The sequence below is a fragment of the Callorhinus ursinus genome, unplaced genomic scaffold, assembly GCF_003265705.2.
Source record: "Callorhinus ursinus isolate GAN/ISIS: 27379988/994484 unplaced genomic scaffold, GSC_fseal_2.0 scaffold50, whole genome shotgun sequence".
Taxonomy (NCBI): Eukaryota; Metazoa; Chordata; class Mammalia; order Carnivora; family Otariidae; genus Callorhinus; species Callorhinus ursinus.
The window spans coordinates 4,325,685-4,345,560 of NW_027397112.1; the positions used below are offsets into that span (position 1 = coordinate 4,325,685).

The following is a 19,876-nucleotide window of genomic DNA, read 5'->3' on the forward strand; positions in this document are numbered from 1 at the left end:
CAAAACAAAAAAGTGTGAAATATGCTAAAGATTCTGGGGAAAAAATGCTGTATAAATGTGGATTACTAGTGTTTGTGTGTGGCTTATTGAAAAGAGCTTTGGGACAGAGAATCAGGGGACTCAAGTTCCACCTCTGGCTCTTTCTACAGGCAAATTGCTTTCTTGCAAAGCTTCAGTTTATTCATTTGTAAAATGAGCTGATTGGACTATAAGACTCCTTTCCTAGCTCTAAATTCTATCACTGAATATCAGGATGCATAAATAAGCACATTCACTAAAGAAGGCTATGATAAGAAGATTGTGAACGACATATAATTTGGGAGGTTATCAAGCCTTAATTCTTCTAACAAATCCCATAAACCAAACCACCTCTTATGACGCACAGGATTGCACATGAGGCTAAAAAAAAAAAAAAAAAGGCAATTTTTCTGCAACAGTGCATAGAACACAGCCAGGTGCTATGTAAGAATTATTTATGAAACTAAAGAAAAGCCACCTTTGCCTGTAGAGATTAACTGAAAATGCAGAATTGTGCAGAAGTAAGTTATTTCCCAGACTGGAATTTTAATCAGATCATTACATTTTCTTCTTATTATTTTCATACGGATCTTGGATAGCTATATAAAGTATAACAAAATGAATTTATGAAATCTGTGATGTTTATTTAAGACATTTGGGTTAAAATTAAAATTAGAACTCGCCAGGGAACTAAACAGTTGAGACACATAGGACCCAACTCTCAAACCATGATTACCTAAGCTTTGCAATTTTGGAATGTTCTGTCCTAACTCTGGAAATAATTTGATCCCCAAATTAAAATTTCAAGACACATTTTATGAGAAAAAAACTCAAACACATAAAACACAAATGTCAAAAAAAAGGGGGGGTAAATTCAACTTCTCTTTTTTTACTAAAAAATGCAAATGACAGTAAAGTATGAACATCTTTGATCAAATTGGCAAAGATTTTTTTTCACATTATGAGACCTAGGATGAAGGAAAGTAGCCATAGCCTTTCTGGAGAGCAATTTATTTGGCAATATTTGCCGTGATGCTTAAACCAGAGAATGGGCACTCCCAAACACTGATGGGAATAAGAATTTGTGTTAGGTCTCTGGAGGGCAATTTGGCACTATGTCCATGCCCTCTGACCTAACACTTCCATTTCTAGGAATTCACATTTTAAAGACATAATTGGGCAAATGCACAAAGATGTATGTCCATGATATTCCTTGCAATGTTGCTTATAGATGTAAAAAAATGGAACTATGTGAAAGTGCAACTGAAGATTAATTAAGCAGCTACATCCTTACAAAGTAAAATAAGCAGCTATTTAAAAGAATGGGATAACTGAACATGTGTGAATGGGGAAAGATGCCCAAGATACGTGGCGAAGTATAAAACAAGTTGAAAGTATGATATATAGCATGCAAGATAGCACCCATGCGTATGTATGTATGGTTATGTATGTGTGTGCAGATGCAAGGAGATGTTTACTGAAAAGTTACCAGGATGGTGTGACTTGGAGTGATTTTAATTTTCTTATTAAGAAATTCTCTTTGGCTTGAATTTTGTTTTCAAAGAGCGTATATCATTTTTATAAGAAGAAGAAAGCTATTTTTAAATGGTGGAATAGAAAAGGACAGTGGGGAAGAATTTGATATCCAGAACCTGGGATTTCCTCTAAGGCCACAGTATACAGTCACAGTAACATATGAGCTGGTCTGATCCTCATGGTAACTTCATAATATTCAAAGTTAATAAACGTGAAGGTTCTGTTGAAGCAAATAAAATAGAACTGAACATTATGAATGTAGAAATGTATTCACTCAGGGGGCACCTGGGTGGCTCAGTCGATTAAGCGTTAGACTCTTGGTTTCAATTCAGGTCATGATCTCAGGGTCATGAGATCAAGTCCCAACTCGACTCTGCACTGGGGTGGAGCCTGCTTCAGATTCTCTCTCTCCCTCTGTCCCTCCTCCACTACCCCCCCTCAATATATATATATATATATATATATATATATATATATATATATACACACACACACACATATATATATTCACTTGGAAATATCTCACAGTATATTGGTAAGTGAAACAAAAGGTAACTAAATAGACATTAGTTCTATACACACTTCAGATTTATTCATACACATATACAGGAAGTATTAAAAAAAAAGTCCAAAAGGATATATGCCAAAACGTATACTGTGGTCACTAGTGATTCTTATTTTCCTTTTCTTTATTTTCAAATGTTTCTGTAATGAACAAGTGCTATGTACCTACTTTTTTCTTTGGCTAAAAATATTCCTTATAGATCTTTCAGATTTTAAAATACTAGAAAGTAGTCCCAATGAGATAAATCTCAGCCCTTTTTAACTGCAGCATTAAATGGACCACCAAGAGAGCCCCTCAGAGCCCCTGCAGCTGACACGCAGCTGAATGAAGTGCTGAACGCCACACCAACACAAAACAAGCTCGGGGGAAACCCAAGGTACCTATTCTGATTTTGTGTCCTGAGATGTACGGGGTTATAAAACATCCTGGCTCAGATTACAGGCTAAGCATGACAAGTCTGTCTGGTACAACCTAACAAAGGAATTTACACAGAATGAGAAATTTACACATTTCATTTCCCAGGGTGGAATGAATTACAGAGGAAAAGAGCCCCTAGGAGTGCCTGCCCCACTCCTACGTGCTTCTGAATTATGCCTTCCGTGCATTTCCCCCAACACGATTTACCCAGTACTGGCTTACACTAAGGGAAGCTAACATTTTTAAAAGGTGAAAAGAGGAAGAAGGGAGAGAGAGTGCCTTTCTTACACAGTCAAACTTTTTCTGTATTTTCAGGTGAACTGGGAGATGCCAGACCTCCCCACCTCCCTCTCTCCCTCCCTCCCTCAAATCATCATGGCTAATAACAATAGTTTTTTCTCTCTGGGGTAATGTAGATGACACATTTTTCCTGTAGCTTGTCTTCCTGTAATGTGCAGGAATTCCTGCACTTTCTGGGTGCCCTTCCTGTTAACTTACATTTCAGATTTCCTCAAAAGGCATTCTACCACTTTAATATTTGAAAAATGTCAGCTCAACCCCAGACAGCTAATATAAACAAGCTGAAAAGCATACCACCTAAAGTTACAACTGTGGAAAACAAAATTTCTTTTTAAGAAATTCTTTCTCGGAATCTCACCGTTGGTAAGGCTGGAAAGAAGCAGCCCCGTCCTTCCAGCTCCCAGGGAGTCTGTAATTCTTTTGCCTCTGCTCTGCCTTAAATTAGAGGTCTGCGAGACCGAATTATAGTGATCTAGAAAGTTCGTAAAGATCCTTTGAATTGAACATGTGGTTAAATTCTTCAATACTATGAGGTTGTGTCCACCTTTCACTTTTGCCTCCCATTCCATTTGGTTATAGTATTACAAAGCAGTTTGGTACTGCAAAAAATGTCTTGGCCACTTGAGAATACGTAGCCGAATTAGGCCAATTCCACACTGAACGTCCAGGCCAAGGCTCCCATGCCATGTCTGAAATGATCATCCACTTCCCTCTATCGATAATTTTCCTTTTGGACAGGCACCTCACATTGGCACCAGATTTGCCTTCCAAAGAGGACCCAATTAAGAAAACCATTTGGCTAACTGGGAACTGATTTGAAGAACCACCAGTAGCCGATCTACAGTGGGCACACTCCTAATGGAAGGGTGCCAGGCTAGTATCTTCTAGTTTCCCAACTCAGAAGCTTGCTCTACTAGCACAGAGAGAAAAAAAAAAAAAAGGAGAAAAGGAACTTGATTTACTTTAGACCCTAAGGTCCAAAGATAAGATCACTATAATACCATCTTCTTTTTTTTTTTTAAGATTTTATTTATGTATTTGACACAGAGAGAGACAGCAAGAGAGGGAACACAAGCAGGGGGAGTGGGAGAGGGAGAGGCAGGCCTCCCGCCGAGCGGGGAGCCGGATGCGGGGCTCGATCCCAGGACCCTGAGATCATGACCTGAGCCGAAGGCAGTCGCTTAACCAACTGAGCCACCCAGGCGCCCCTTATACCATCTTCTTCACAAAACCTTCCTATCTCCCAGAGAGATCACTGCCATCTCTAAACTCCCAACTGGGCCATTTCTTTTCATTATCTATGCAATTATCTTGTATCATAATGATTTGCACACATGCTTTCTAAATGGTAAGTTCCTTGAAGGAAACAAGTACATTTTAAATATTTTGTGTGTGTGTGTGTGTGTGTGTATATATATATATCACACATACACATACATGAATACATACATATACATACACATACATATTCATACATCTATTATATTAAACTGAACTGAATAAATGAGTGTATACCAAATACAAAGTAACTAGATGCTAGCTCTTTAAAGCATCAAAGCCCAGAACGCCCATTCTAAGCTGTTACATCTCTGCTCGGTTAGGAGATTGTAGGTTTCCTCTTTACTAAGGAACATCTGGATATCTGTACTTCATAATGCCAATTCCTAGGTTCTTCAGCACTCTGAGCTTTCCAGATTTCCATTCTCCCCTAATGGTCAAGGAAAACACTGCCCTGTTTCGAACTCTTGAGAACATATATCACTTCCTTCTTGGTCTGAGATGTGTGATTCCCATCAGGCAGAATTAAAAAGTGGTTCAACAAAATACCAAAAAAAAATGGCAGAAGGCTTATGAGACACTTTAATTTCACTGGATCTTCCCCATGCATGTTGTGTCCCTGGTAGCCTTACTCACCTATACCTAACTCACCTCTTCCCTGCATACATTCTCATATGGCATATGCTTTCTCTATAGTGAAGGATTTGTTCTGAAACAAGCAGTGACTTAGGGTCCTAGAGGCACCTGACAGCACCCCCTCAGCTCTCTGATGCCATGTCAGGAATTTTTTTAATCCCCTCCCCAGTATGACATTAAGCCTGCAAAATACAACTGTATAAAAAAAATTTTTTAAGAAAAAGAAAAAAAATTTAAAAACAACCATAACCCTGAATTTCTGACCTATTATAGCTGTCTAAATACACATAATTACACACTTAAAAAGATTTCATTATGATTTTCAACGAAACGGTGCATTCCCCCCATGTTGGTGTAATGCTTAAAAGTACAGTTTTCTCCCCACATTTTCCCTCGAGATGCAAAGCACCTCCCAAAAGGGGAGACATAAAACATCTATGTCCTCACTGCTGCTTCTAAATACTGTGAGCCAATAAGCAATTGGTGTACAGTGCAAAATCTCAGAAGAGAAAGACTTCTCGTCTGCTCTTTTTGTAATATGTTATTATTCACACTTCACCTTTACTTCCTTTAAAAATCAAAAGTTTTTAATTTTTAATGTTCAAAGCGGTATCAATGGAAATGTAGCTAAAAACGTACACCGCAACGGTTTATTCCCAAAGGAATATAAGATTACATTAATTTCCTAATAGTTTAACTCAACTTTTACCTTTTATCGTCACCTACAGACTTTTTAAAAGTTTGTATTCCTGTTGCACATAAAATTACTTATAATGTGTATGCATACTAAAGAATTTTACAATTATATAAAGCACTGCACATTTAGACGCTACCAACCTGCTCTATCTCTCCTGACTGTGCAAAAGGCAAAAAGAGCTCAGTAATCCTAGCAGAAGAATGCAAATAACGTCAATGCACAGCTGAACTGCAAGCCCTGCCTTACAGGAACTCTCTGTGTCTGCAAAAAAAAAAAAAAAAAAAGACACATACTAAACAGGAAATGCAACTGAGCTGTGGAAAACCTCAAACTTAAAAATGCAATCGCCAGGCGAAAATTGCATCCATGCATTCATAAATGCATGCACAACCCTTTGCATTTTTGCAAGTAATGCAAACAGGCTCTTACCTTTCGACTGAGACATTTTCCCCTTTCCTTTGATGGGGGAGGGGAGCACAAAAGACTTTGCCTTGCTTCTCTTCTGTAGCTAGTTTTGCAACAAAGATGCAAGCTGCAGGCGTGCAATCTTCATGCAAGTGGAGTTTCTCTTGACCGATGCAGCAGATGGACTTTCAGGGAATCAAGATGGAAATGCACACCTTGCAAAACAGACTGGAAAGTGATTTTTCCCCCAGTTGCAACGTTAGGGAAGGCTGTGCTGCAGCTACATGATGGGCCAGGGCTGGCAGCTAAAAGCTCCAAACTTGGAACTGAGTATCTTAGTGCGCAGACGTCCTTCCTGCGAAGGGCGCGGGGGCCGCTGGGTAATGTAGTTCCGAGCAGAGTCCACGGGGCTCTGATTTAAGGAAACGCGGTCGCTTGGGTCGCTGAGCGAGATGACTGGGTGCGCCCAGATAAACAAGTCAGGCACGCAGTCGGTAGTAAGTGATGGGGCCAAAAACGGCAGGGCCAAAGCGAGGGAGCATTTTTTGTTACCGAAAAGCCCTGAAGCAACAGTTGAAGAACATTAGGTTAGCTGAAAAGCATTTGGCTCTCTGAGAAGGTCGGATTGGGTGTTTCGTGTTTGGCGGGCAGCACCTGTTGTAGTATCCCTGCCTGTAGACGTTTTAGCCCCCACACCTCCATTTTTAAAAACATTTTTCTCGCTTGGAGAATTGGTTGGTGACTTGGCTGGCTAGAGGTAAGATTACCTTTGCAACTGAATAGAAAATGCAAAGTTTTTAGGCAGAAATGATCCAGGTGGGTGATTGTCAAGGAACCTGAAATTCATTACTGGGGGTTGGGGGGAGGGGCAGTTCTCATTTCTTGAAGGGTTCAAGAGGAAGTTCTGCTTTTTATGTGTCAAAGATAACTTTATCAAAGTTACAATGTTTAGATGCTTTTTCCCACCTGATGGGAGAGGAAAGCCCCCGGTCTAAGGGAGAAAATAGGTGGTAATCTTAAATTACCCAAAACAGAGATCTTGAATTTATTCAGCTAAATTAACAGTATTTGTTGAACTCCTGGGATGGGCCAGACACCTTTCTAGGGTGTTGGGTCCTCCATTTGTCGTGTATTGCCCATGGCTAGGGGATGGGCAGCAACATGGTAGACAGAGCCACCCCCTTCACAAGGAAGCCAGAGATGCACAGGACGATTCCATGCAAGCAAAGAAGCTGAGTGAAGGGGCGTGAGCTGAAATGAGCTCAGACTTCTACCTCACTGAGTAGACCAGACTCAGAAATGTGCTTTCAAGGGAGAGTGGGAGAAATGGAGGGTTTCAGGCAGCCGGGGTGTGAACCAAGCACAGTAAAGAAATGAGGACAAGCCTATTCAGGAGACAGTAAGGATACTATGTCGCCTTGTATACAAAAGTGAGGGTGGACAGAATGTACAGGTGAGGACTGTACTGGATGGTAAAGGACTGTACTGGATGGTAAAGGCCACTAGAGGTTTGGACTTTATTCTGCAGGTACTTGGGAGGTGGTAAAAGGCTTTTGAGGGGCGTAACTGAATCAAGGCATTGTTTTAAGAAGGTAAATTTGCCTCCACAATCGCGGTTGAGTTGAAACTGAGAGAGTCTAGAGATAGGGCAGGTCAGTAATGGAAAATAAAAAGAGGCACTTTGAAAGAGGATTCAGCCAGATTTGATGACTGCTAATGAAAACAATGGCCGTTTTATTTGGAATTCTAGAAAGCCAGGGCCTTCTGAGTAAGGGATGCATTGGAGGGAGAAAGACCACCATGTTTAAGCTGGAAGTCACCAAATCAGCTCTTTTTTTTTTTTTTTAAAGATTTTACTTATTTATTTGAGAGAGAGAATGAGAGATAGAAAGCACAAAGAGGGAAGAGGGTCAGAGGGAGAACCCGACGCGGGACTCGATCCCGGGACTCCAGGATCATGACCTGAGCCGAAGGCAGTCGCTTAACCAACTGAGCCACCCAGGCGCCCACCAAATCAGCTCTTAAATATGCAGTAAGGGATGGAACGAACATTAATTTACCTAAGTTGATCTCCTGTCCGGGCATTATTGAAAATTAATCATAAGGTCACCCCAGGTTCGTATTAGCTTCTGTCCGTAAGACCAAAGGGTCTTTGTCCCAGGAACCACAGAACCGGGGACGTACTAGCTCACTTTCATTCACTGTCCTTCTAGACAAATCCTTGCTGTCCCTTGCTGTCCTGGCACACACAGCCTCGGCACATCTTGGAACTGGCATTTTTGTTTTCGAAGTCTCATTTAGCCAAGAGGCACATGAGGGCGGAGATTCCTGTCCGTGCATCCTGCTCACCTCTACAAACGTTCAGGGAGCACCTGCTAAGTGCCAGGCTCTGGGGTGGCCACTGGTGCATGTTGCTGCTGTCATTTGTGCTGGTACTTTCTCTACGTGGCGTGCGGAGTTCATCGCTGGCAAACGGATCGTGTCCCAAAAATCCATCTGTAATGCGTATTCCCATAGAAATGATATGTTCCACAGCCAATGCCCACATTCACTCACACACCCGTACCCAAAACACCTTTGACCCACACATTGGCTGAGCCACATGTTTAAAAATACCAAAACTGGGGTGGCTGGCTGGCTCTGTGGGCAGAGCATGCGGCTCTTGATCTTGGGGTCGTGAGTTCAAGCCCCAGGTTGGGCGTGGAGCTTACTTAAAAAGATAAATAAAAATAAATAAAAATAGCAAAATTTATCATTTTTTCGTTAATGGGAAAAATGTTTTTTGAATTTCCATGGGGAACACAACCTCCCTTGGAAGTCTTAGATTCCAGAAGAAAAAGTTCTTGCCTTGGTGGCCAACAATTTCCTCCTCCCATGGTCTTGGGTGGCCAGAGAAGCTGTACCTCTCTACAGTTGTGGGCCTTGCCTCTTCTTGCCAGGATAGGAATCCCTCCCATGGTGGTGTGAGGAATTGGAAGCAAAATCTGGCATGTTGTTCCTTATTAGACAGTACATCAGGGGTTTATCTTGACGTGGCCTGGGTTCTTGCTTCAAATCCCCCCATCTTAAAAATGTTCTATGCTTTAGATCTTTCTAAAATGCAAATTTGGTGCATTCCCCCCACCCCAACCCCAGCTTATAGTGACCATCAAGACAGTGGCAAACTCCCTGGCATGGCATAATTGGCTTCTTGAGACCTGTTCCCTGCTGACCCTCCAGCTTCATTTCTCACCCTATGTTGATGCTTTAACCAAAAGCCAGGGTTCCCTCTCCTTTCTTTAGATACGTTGATCCCTCTACCTGGCAGGTCTTTTCCATTCTTGACCTAGCTCATTCCGATTTGTGCTTCAAGAGTTAGCTTAGCTGTCATTTCCTTTTGGCAGCCTTCTGTGACCCATCACCCTATGAGCACCCTCAGTGTGAATTAGGTGCATTCTCTAATTCTGCAGCTCCCGGCATACATCTCTTTCTTGATACTCATCATAGGGCTAACAGGTGATCATTTACCTTTTTGTCTCCTCCAGGAGCCTGAACTACTGGAGATCAGAGACTTATCTCTGCATTCCCAATACCCTGTATCTAGCATAGAATAGATCCTCAAATGCATACTGAAATAATGAATGGGATAAATCGGGAAGGGACTTGTGACCATGGACAGCCTGGAATAACAAGATTCCAATGATATTAACACCTGCAGAGGAAATTAGAACACCTGGGCAAAGCCCTATGCTGTCAGGTTAGAGGTGTGATTCGTGAAAGGATGACCTTAAGTCAGACTGGCTCTGGAAGAATTATTCTAGAAGTATATGCAAGGTGTCTCAACCTGGGGTGATTTTGCCCCCCCCCCCACCCAGGGACATTGGGCAACGTCTTAGAGACATTTTTGGTTGTCACAACCGGGAGGGTGGAAGTGGTGACACTGGCATCTAGAGGGTAGAGATCAGGGATGCTGATGATCGTACTGCAAGGCACAGTAAGCCTCCCACAACCAAGAATTATCTGGTCCAGCGGTGCCAGGGTGGCTCAGTCCATTAAGCGTCTGCCTTCGGCTTAAGTCATGGTCTCAGGGTCCTGGGCTCGAGCCCCGCATTAGGCTCCCTGCTCATGGGGAGTCCACTTCTCCCTTTCCCTCTCCCTCTCTCGCACTCCCTCTCAAGTAAAAAAATAAAATCTTAAAAAAAAAAAAAGAATTATCTAGTACAAATGTCAGTAGGGGTGAGTTTGAGAAATGCTGGTACATAGTGACACCTTGAGAAGTTACTGACATTCTATTTTTAAGTTAATTTAAAGCTAATGAGATTCAGTAAGTGTAAATTTTGATGTGAAGAAAACACTAGAATCTAAGAGATGTGGGTTCTAGGCCTGGCTGCAGAAAGAGTTAGCAATGGCTCCTAAGGTAAGTCACTTTACCTTTCTGGACCTCTTTTTGTTCCACTAAAATAAGGAGGGTTAGACTAAATTCCAGTTCTAATATCCCATAGCTCTAAAACCAGCTCAGTGTCTGATTAAAACCACCAAAGATTTAAAGGAAGAGAGGTGTGATCACGTATTCTACTTTTTACATTGGAATTAAGGGTTCCTGATCCCCTAATTCCTGCAGGCCAACTAATGACTGTTGTAACAATAACCCCTGGGAGATGAGACAAGAAGTATTCAAATTACAGTTTGAAATATTGCCTTCCAGATAGCAGTACTCATCTGTATGTGACATTTACAAATGTTTTCCAACAATGTCTACTAGATGTCAGAAACATGGAAAAGAAGGTGCCAGAGTTAAAGCTAAGAGTTCAACTCTGAATATCTACTTTCCTAGATTCTAGAAAATTATAGTATAAATAGGTACGCTATGCGGAGAAACATGGCAGGTTGGTTTAAGGAACTGGATGATGAGTTGCAAGTGTACAATAGCTTTAAGCACAAATTTTGTTTTCATTGCATTAATATATCACAATGAATTATGATTTTTGGTAGAAATTCTAGAAATTCCAAGGTAGATTCAGCTTAGCTTCCAGTGCCCTCCCCAATAGCTGTCATTTCCTGACAGCTATACCTATTCCGCCTTCTTCCATCCATATATTCTAGGATTCCTTTGTTTAAGCGAACTGGTCAAAACACGATTATTTATCCTACTGAGATATGAATTTATATGTCACCATTTCTGTATGTTAACTCATGCTATTCTATGTCTTTGCCTTATTCTGGCCCCAACCAAAGTCTTCATTTTTCTAAAGTCTACCCTTCATTCAAGGTTCAAGATCACCTCTTCTATGAAGTTGTCCTTGATCACATCCCTCTGTCTTAAAAGACATCGTCCCCCTTAAATTCTGATGGCATCTGTTAGCTCTAATGGGCCATATATCAAATACTGTCTTGCAGTAAATATTACTTAAGTACAGATCTTACCTCTTCTGCTAAATCTTTCATTCTCTGCACATTCCTAACTTACTCCCTTGGGCAGATCTTACTTGTCTATATTTGGCCCTTGTTCTAAGCTTGGACAGGGACAGTTTCATCTTCATCATGTTGCCCCAAGTCAAGTATATGTCATGCATATAATATGTGCTCAGCTAATACTCATTTATCTGATATATGGATAGGATTTATTACATACTAAATGCGTTCACCTAAAATGGGTTGGTTAGCTTATCTTAGCATTTTGTTGAAAGTGAAACAAATGCCAGCATAAGGATTTACTAAGAAGAAGAATTTTTATTTAATTATGATACATAATTATCAAAAAAGTGTTTGACTGATACTTTAAGACTCCTATTAAGAATCTAGATTTTCAAATTACTATCAACAACCTTTAAGATAACTGTCCCAGTACATCTAATGGAAATGCCACTGACTCTCCAGAGTCCTCATTATTACATTCTTATTGAATAAAAAATTTGTAATATGAATGTTCAGTGTTTCTAAGCGATCAAGGAGCCATATAGAGCTCCAGTGTGATGCTGTTTCAACCTTGCCCCAAAACCAAATTGAGTCTTAGCCAGACGTACTAGCATGAGCTGACTGACAAAGGATGTAGGTTCTTGGAAAGTAAGAATAGAAATGATTCCTGTGGGGCACCTGGGTGGCTCAGTCGTTAAACATCTGCCTTTGGCTCAGGTCATGATCCCAGGATCCTGGGATCAAGTCCCACACTGGGCTCCCTGCTCAGCGGGGAGTCTGCTTCTCCCTCCCCCACTCCCCCTGCTTGTGTTTCCTCTCTTGCTCTCTCTCTCTCTCTCTCCCTCTCTGTCAAATAAATAAATAAAATCTTTTAAAAAAAAGAAAAGAAAGAAAGAAACGATTCTTGCCTAGTATTCACCCTATAAGATGATCGTGTGTCATCTGGATAGTGTGTTAAAGCAAATAGCAAACTGCTTTGAATCATTGGATTAAGTAATACGGGGCGGGCACCAAAAAGATTTCAAATTCTGTTAAGAGAGAAAATTGCAATGTTGTCTAATCCAACACATGCATATACTTTTTCTTCTCCTTCCACCATAATCAAATCAATTGATCTCCATCTCTATAGATACACACACGCATACACACACACGTGTGTGTGTGCGCGCATAGTTGTCTCTCTCATACAACACTCACTCATTTTCTTCTGTGGTCCTGCCCCATCTGGCTTCTGAAAATCTGAACAGATTTTAAGTCAGAGCTCTACAGAAAGCCAAATAAATGGTCATGCCCTGTATGTGAGGTTCAAGTTACACTTAAATTTGGAACTCCTTTGCAACACTCCTAATCAGTTCCATATTTAAACAATTGTTGATTTGTATTATCCCAGGGTGATTAAAAAAGAACTGCACCTTGGACACCCAGATACCCAGATATTTCACTTTGCAACTTCTTCCTGAGACAATACCTCCAAGAACCTCATGTTTGTACTGCGCTATCATTTTCCGCCTTAAAGGGATGAAGAATCTTGTTATGGCTGCCATTGCAGTTGTCAGAAGTGGTATATTTCAGAGGGGTCAAGGGTGATTGATACATGCCCTAGGGACCTGAAAGGCACATATCAAACATTTTTTAAATAACAGAGCACTGGGCCACCTGACTGTCACAGTTGGTTAAGTGTACAGCTCTTGATTTTGGCTCAGGTCATGATCTCAGGGTTGCAAGATGGAGCTCCACGTCAGGCTCTGCACTTAGCATGGAGTCTGCTTGGGGTTCTCTCTCGCCCTCTCCCTCTGCCCCTACCCCCATCATGCTCGCACAGATGTGCGCACTCGCAAATAAATAAGTAAAAAATCTCAAAAAAAAAATAGAGCTGGGAGAATTTCTGTACAAGAGGTGTTGTCAAATTATGTCCCATGCTCCAAATTCACTGTGCCTGCTGTTTCTGTAAATAAAGTTTTATTGGAACACACTTATGCCCAGTCATGTATTGCCTGTGGGTGCTTTTGAACTACAGCAGAGTTGCAATAGAGACTAACCAGGCTGCAAAACCTACAATACTTACTTTCTGGCCCTTAACTTCATGAGTGTATAGACCCTGTTTTACAAATTGGTCTTGACTGCTTGTTCTTATAAGCCCCGGTTACTAATTAATGCATTTCCAAAGGTGTTCAGTTTTCTCTACGGTCACCCTGTGCTTGGACTATTTCTAGTTCGAAAGTCTTAACTCCACAGTTATATTGTAAAGTCCTTGAGAATACTCATGAATACCCTGGAGAGCTTATAGAGCACAGCAAGGGAGTACAGAGTGAGCCTGTTCTAAGTATTTCTTGACAGACTGATTAAATCGAGCATTTCCTATAAGAGTCATGACTCTTGTAACATAAGAAAAAATTAGCTCTCAGTTTTCCTTGAGTATCTCCGCCTTTCCATCTATTTTCCTTTTCCTACGTATCTCTCAGGATGTTCAGATCCCAGATGTTTAAATACTAGGTCTATGTACAAAAGAAGGATTAAGAAAAATCAAAATATAAAATACAGGCAATGCCAGCTATAAAACATTACATCTCACAAATCTTTTTTGTTCCGGGAGCCTAAAAGAAAAGAACAGAGAGAGGCACCCTGGTTTACTATACCCCATGTTAGAAAATAATAGACCCTCATTGAGACCTACAGTTATGACAAGCATGGCATGGGTTAAGAAAATGGAAAAAGTATGATCTCTGTTCTGAGAAACTTAAAATCCTGTGGGTAACGTTAGTAACATTTTTATAATATTTCAAGGTTTACAGGCTCTCTCCACATCCACCATGTATCATTTTATCCTTACAGTGACACTGAACTGGGTTGTCCCTAAATCCCGGTTTATCATCCTCTCATGTTGTTGCTTTACTTAGACAAGATGGAAAAACATGTGATTTAAAAACTGTCTGGTTGCAGATGTAGAAACTTGTCTTCTGATCCCTAGTCCCTTACTTCAGCCATCCAGTCTCGTTGTAAGCTAGGTAACTTTTAGTCAATGCCCTAGAAATTGTACCTTTTTCAGGTTAAGAGTCATTCAGTAACATTTTGCCTCATCTTATATTAGTTATTCATGGGACAAACTCAGCTCAGGACTCATACAAGTCCACAATAAATCTGTGTATCTCCTTTACACTCTGTACCTTAGCCAACGCACTGTGACAATTCAGTAAATCCTGTACTATTTGAGGATGAGTTAGAAACACTGATACAGGACAGTGTTGTGCCCTTCAAGACTCCTTGATCTGTTTACACTGATATTAATAGATGATTCTGGGCTTCAGTCACAGACCCAAATAATTCCGGTCGTACTGACCTGCTACACTTCATTAAAAACTATAAAATATTCTGGGAAATATTTTAGGTAAGCGATATATGCAAGTTACAGAAAAAGTTCAACAGTTCACAGAATATTAAGAAGCTGTCTGAACTATACAGTGCCATAGAAATAATTATGGAGAGTCAACGTAATAAATCAACTTTTTCTTAAATTGTTCTGTTTTTGGATTAGTGTCCAAAGGAAATGCTTTATTATTAACAGCATATGGCAGGTAAGTTGAAAATACTGCTAATTTTCCTTATTTCTGCTCCTTTGAGATGGTAGACTAATAATTTTGTTTGTGAGCCAAATTCATAAAAACAGTGGGTTCTATATATTTGTTCAATTAGTCTATCTTATAACCAAATAGGGTTTTATAAATATTATGTAATTGTGTAGTATTAGAAAGCAGCTATTTGAGAATATAATGAGTGTCTGATGGTGTTTTATAGATTGGGCTTCCTACCGTAAAGAGGGTTAAGGTTAACCTCTTTATGGTGCGGTAACGTGAACCACACACTCCATGCCTTTTCATGATCCTGTAGCCTACAACGTAAGGAGTACAACAGCAGACGTCTATTAGATTGTACCTACTGCCTCTGGAATTGTTCGGAAGTCTATTTTAGAGCTCCTTTCCAGCAGCTTTATTTTACTGACATTTAGGTGGGAAATGAAGACAACCTAAAAACCTGCACATTGGCAAAAGGCAGCCAGAGATTTCCATTTTACGGGACCTTATTTATCCTGTTGTTTCTGGATTGTTTGAATCCAAATAAGTATCAAATGCTTGTATTAAACAGTTTTGGGCATATTGCCATCTGGCACTGAGCAAATTTTGGAATGCGGGTAGATATTTCAAAGAAAATTGCAGAAGGTGTCGTGTACAATTTTCTTAAGCTGATTTCCGTGAGATCTATGATTTTGGAAGTTCAGTCTACAGGTTTTTAATAGACATTTGGATGATTTTTTAAAAATACCCAGGTAGTGCTTTATGAAAAAATGGAACGCTTGGCTCCTAACTTTCAATGGCTCATTAATTTTGAGCTTCTCATAGTAGTTATTTAAAATATGCTATGTAAAGAAATGTTTAAGGATGTATGAATTTCATAATATTAGTTCTTACCCCATCTTAATGAGATAGCAAACCAAAGTGTATCTGGGTTTGAAGTTAGGGAAACTATATATTCACAATAAATGCTTCTGGCATTATAGGTAGATTTAAGAAAGGAAGCAGAATATATATATATATATATATATATATATATATTTAAGATTTATTTATTTGAGAGGGAGAGAATGAGTGTGTGTGCATGCAGGGGGAGGGGCAGAGGGAGAAAAACAGACTCTGCTGGGCGGGGAGCCTGACACAGGGCTGGATCTCACAATCCTGAGATCATGACCGGAACCAAAATCAAGAGTCAGATGCTTAACTGACTGAGCCACCCAGGTGCCCAAAGCAGAATATATTTATGACATCTAACTATCTTCTAGACTAAGATAAAATTATTATAATTCACAGGATGTGAGCAAAAGCCATCTCAAATGTAAAATACATTACTCTATTTATTCCTGTATCTGCAAATACCTATTTCTTTCTTCATCCACATTGGAGGGGTCAAGTTGATTCAGATTTTAATCTAGTAAGCTTGAAGGCACTGTTTTAGTTTGCAAACCGAGAACCCTCACTGTCACAATTTTAAGTGACCTGATTTATATGACACTGACTTAGGAGCAAGGTGAAACTAAAATCATTACCAGCCATTCTCTGTTATATTTAAAATTAACAGAGGAACAAAATTTTCCAAAATATGACTAAAATAAGATTATACCTCTTTGGATGCTACCAACTTTTTAATACACCTCCCAACTCAGAGACATAAAGCCTGTGTTTTATAAAGATGTTTAACGATTTCAACCTCAAGTCTTTATATAACCAGTAGTCATGGACTATTTTTCAAGGATCGTGGTGACTCTGAAATATGGAATTTATTGGCTGATGATGTTCTTCAAGTGCCCTTCTACATAATATGGTTCCCGTGTTTTGTTTCAAACCCATTTTTTTATAATGAATCAACAGAAGTCACATAAAAAAAAATCCTAAGGATTCCTGCTAGTTATTTTCTCAGCCGTTCACATTTAATTTAGGAAGGGAATTTGAATTAGCAAATTAATACCTATCCTACCTGTTTTTAAAAGTTTATATTGATAGAAGAGTCAGATATGATGAGTATTTCTTAAAGTCAAGTGTTCTATTGAAAGCAGTTTAGTTTGGAAAAGGCAGAAAAATTCAGAATGATATTGTATGGAAATATTTCATAAGAATTAGCAGATATGGTTAGACATAGATTAAAAGAAAAATAAAAGGGAGTCACATAATTTGGAGTGTGTTTTATCTACTTATAACGTATACCTCGAATACCAAATTCATACATAAAAAAGCAATCGACCTTAATAACTTCAGGTCTGTTTCATAGATTGGTCCCTGCCTCACCTGCACAGGAGTAGATAAGTGTCTCTGTTGTCTTAGCTGCACTTCTAATCACCCTTCTTTCCCCTCAGCTGAACAGTCGACGATTTAGGACTGAAGACATGTGAGCTGCTGAGATGCCATTCATTGTGGTCTAGGCTGTAAATACTGTGATTTAGGCTGTAAATACTGTGAAGAATTAGGTGCAATAAAAGTTCAAGTAAATGTGAATTTTGGCCCCCATTTTATGTTGAGAGGACTCTGGTAGAGATAGTCAAGTGTCAAATACCAAGAATATGGCATCAGAAGATGCTTTTTTCCTGTGTAATATCCCATGGAAGCAGATAAATTGACAGAGCTCTAGCACTTGCTTCCATGACCAAGTCAGTTTCCATTATCGGCTAGTTGTTCATAGGTATAATTTGATGACACTAGACCTGTATAGGTTGACCATAATTGTGAGGGGATTATAGCACAGACTCTGGAGCCAGACGGCTTGGCTGGGTTGGACTCCTGGTTCTTCTAATTACAGTTGACACTTGAATAACAGAGGTTTGAAATGCACGGAACCACTTATTTGTGGATTTTTTTCCAATAAATACAGTACAATGCTGTAAATGTATTTTTCTTATGGTTTTCTTAACACTGTTTTCTTACTTTATTGTAAGAATACAGTACATAACAAATATAACTTGCAAAATACGTGTTAATCAACTATGCTATCTGTAAGGCTACCAGTCAGCAGTATATCATTACTAGTTAAATTTGGGGGGAACCAAAAGTTTTTCATGGATTTGCCTGAAACTAATGTAACATTGTGTGTCAGCTACACTCAAATTATAAAGAACTTCTACAATTCCACACCCAAAAAGCAAATAACGCAATTAAAAATGGGCAGAAGAAATGAACAGACATTTCTCCAAAGAAGATATCCAGATGGCCAACTGATGCATGAAAAGATGCTTAGCATCACTCACCATCAGGGAAATACAAATCAGAACTACAATGAGATATCACCTCACACGTGTCAGAATGGCTAAAATCAAGAACATAAGATACAACAAGTGTTAATGAGGATGTGGAGAAAAAGCCCTCAAAAAATTAAAAATAGAACTACCCTGCAATCCAGTAATTGCATGACTGGGTATTTACCCAAAGAATACAAAAACACTAATTCAAAAGGCTATGTTCACCCCTATGTTTATTGCAGCATTATTTACAATAGCCAAATAGCCAGAGTGGAAGTAGCCCAGGTGTCCATCCATAGATAGAAGAATGGATAAAGAAGATGTGGTATACATACACAATGGAATACACGATGGAATATTATTCAGCCACAAAAAAGAATGAAATCTTGCCATTTGCAACAACATGGCTGGAGCTAGTGAGTATAATGCTAAGTGAAAGAAGTCAGTCAGAGAAAAACAAATATGATTTCATCCATATGTAGAATTTAAGAAACAAAATAAACATACAAAGGAAAGAGAGAGACACAAACCAAGAAACAGACTCAACTATGGAGAAAAAAAACTGATGGTCACCAGAGGGGCGGCGGGTGGAGGGATGGGTGAAACAGGTGATGGGGATGAAGGAGTGCACTTGTCTGGATGAGCATTAGGAGATGTATGGAACTGGTGAATCGTCAAATTGTACACCTGAAACTATTATAACACTGTATGTTAACTATACTGGAATTAAAATTAAAAACCTAATAATTTTTTTAATTTTAAAAAAATATTCATAGATTTTCAACTGGGGGGGTGATGGTTGGTTCCCTACCCCCCATATTGTTTGAGGGTCAACTTGTACTGGTTCTGTGAATTGGGCAAAACAGATCACTTCTCTATGCTTCAGTTTCCTACAGATGCAAAGGCAACGATAATAGTACCTACCTCAATGGGTGGTCAAGAAGATTAAATGAACTAATAGACTTAAGGCTTTAAGAAGAGTGCCCAGCCCATGATATATGCTCAGTCGCTATTAGGTATTGAGGCTTTCAGTTATCTTTGTCACTATTGAATTTCTCAGCATTGGCTCCCTTCTTGAGAATGAAGATACTATACGTGAAGTGGAAGAAAATTGGGGTGTAAGAACATGCATCCTCGCAAGTGGCAAGAGAAATAAGGAGGCTTTGAAATTAGTGAAAGTTTACCACCAACATAAAGAAATGCTTAGTTTAATGGAAGGGACAGGGAGAAGAAATATTTTTATTATTGCGGCAAATCAAAACACTGTTGGACGCTTGTTAAGAGGAAATGGAGGCCATCTGGAGAAAACCATTCCATTCCACAGTGTGGAATGGATTTAAAGGACAACCGAATAGCCCAAGCATGAATTATGTAGGCCCTTGGCCATATAATGTCATAGATTAACAAAGCAAACAGCAGAGGGCATAGTAGTAGTTAATGCGAGGTGGAAAGAGTAGTCAGGCTTCAATGGTCAGTTCTTATGATACGGTTTTCCTTTTTAAAGAAATATACTGATAACAGTATTTTGGTCCTTTCCAATCATTTGCATGCATTAGGACCTTAATATTCTAAATCTTTTCATTTTCTTTAATCTCTCTTTCTTATATTCGTCGTCTTTGTATGAACTTTTCTCTTGTAACCATTACTAATGGGGCTGCCTTTCTGCTAATTAAGTTGTTAATAAACTAAAGTAGCTCAATTTTAAAATTCACATGAGACATATTTTATTTTTTCTCTTTAAATTTTTTATTGTTATGTTAATCACCGTACATTACATCATTAGTTTTTGATGTAGTGTTCCATGATTCATTGTTTGTGCATAACACCCAGTGCTCCATGCAGAACGTGCCCTCTT

The 19,876-nt window shown here is 39.5% G+C and overlaps 2 protein-coding genes across 3 annotated transcripts in view; one reads left to right on the top strand and one right to left on the bottom strand.

The window, feature by feature from the left end:
• Positions 1-6,160, bottom strand: part of MAP2K6 (mitogen-activated protein kinase kinase 6) — a 116,068-nt gene extending 109,908 nt beyond the window's left edge. For both annotated transcript variants that reach the window (XM_025889926.2, XM_025889927.2), the window contains exon 1: positions 5,877-6,160. In XM_025889926.2, the coding sequence (XP_025745711.1) occupies positions 5,877-5,892 (16 nt within the window). In that variant the 5' untranslated portion in view covers positions 5,893-6,160. The remainder of the gene's footprint in view (positions 1-5,876) is intronic.
• A 238-nt stretch (positions 6,161-6,398) lies between these two features.
• ABCA5 (ATP binding cassette subfamily A member 5) overlaps positions 6,399-19,876 on the top strand; it is a 140,914-nt gene continuing 127,436 nt past the window's right edge. Inside the window, exon 1 of the mRNA XM_073883197.1 lies at positions 6,399-6,609. The gene's annotated coding sequence lies outside the window, so the exon portion shown is untranslated. The remainder of the gene's footprint in view (positions 6,610-19,876) is intronic.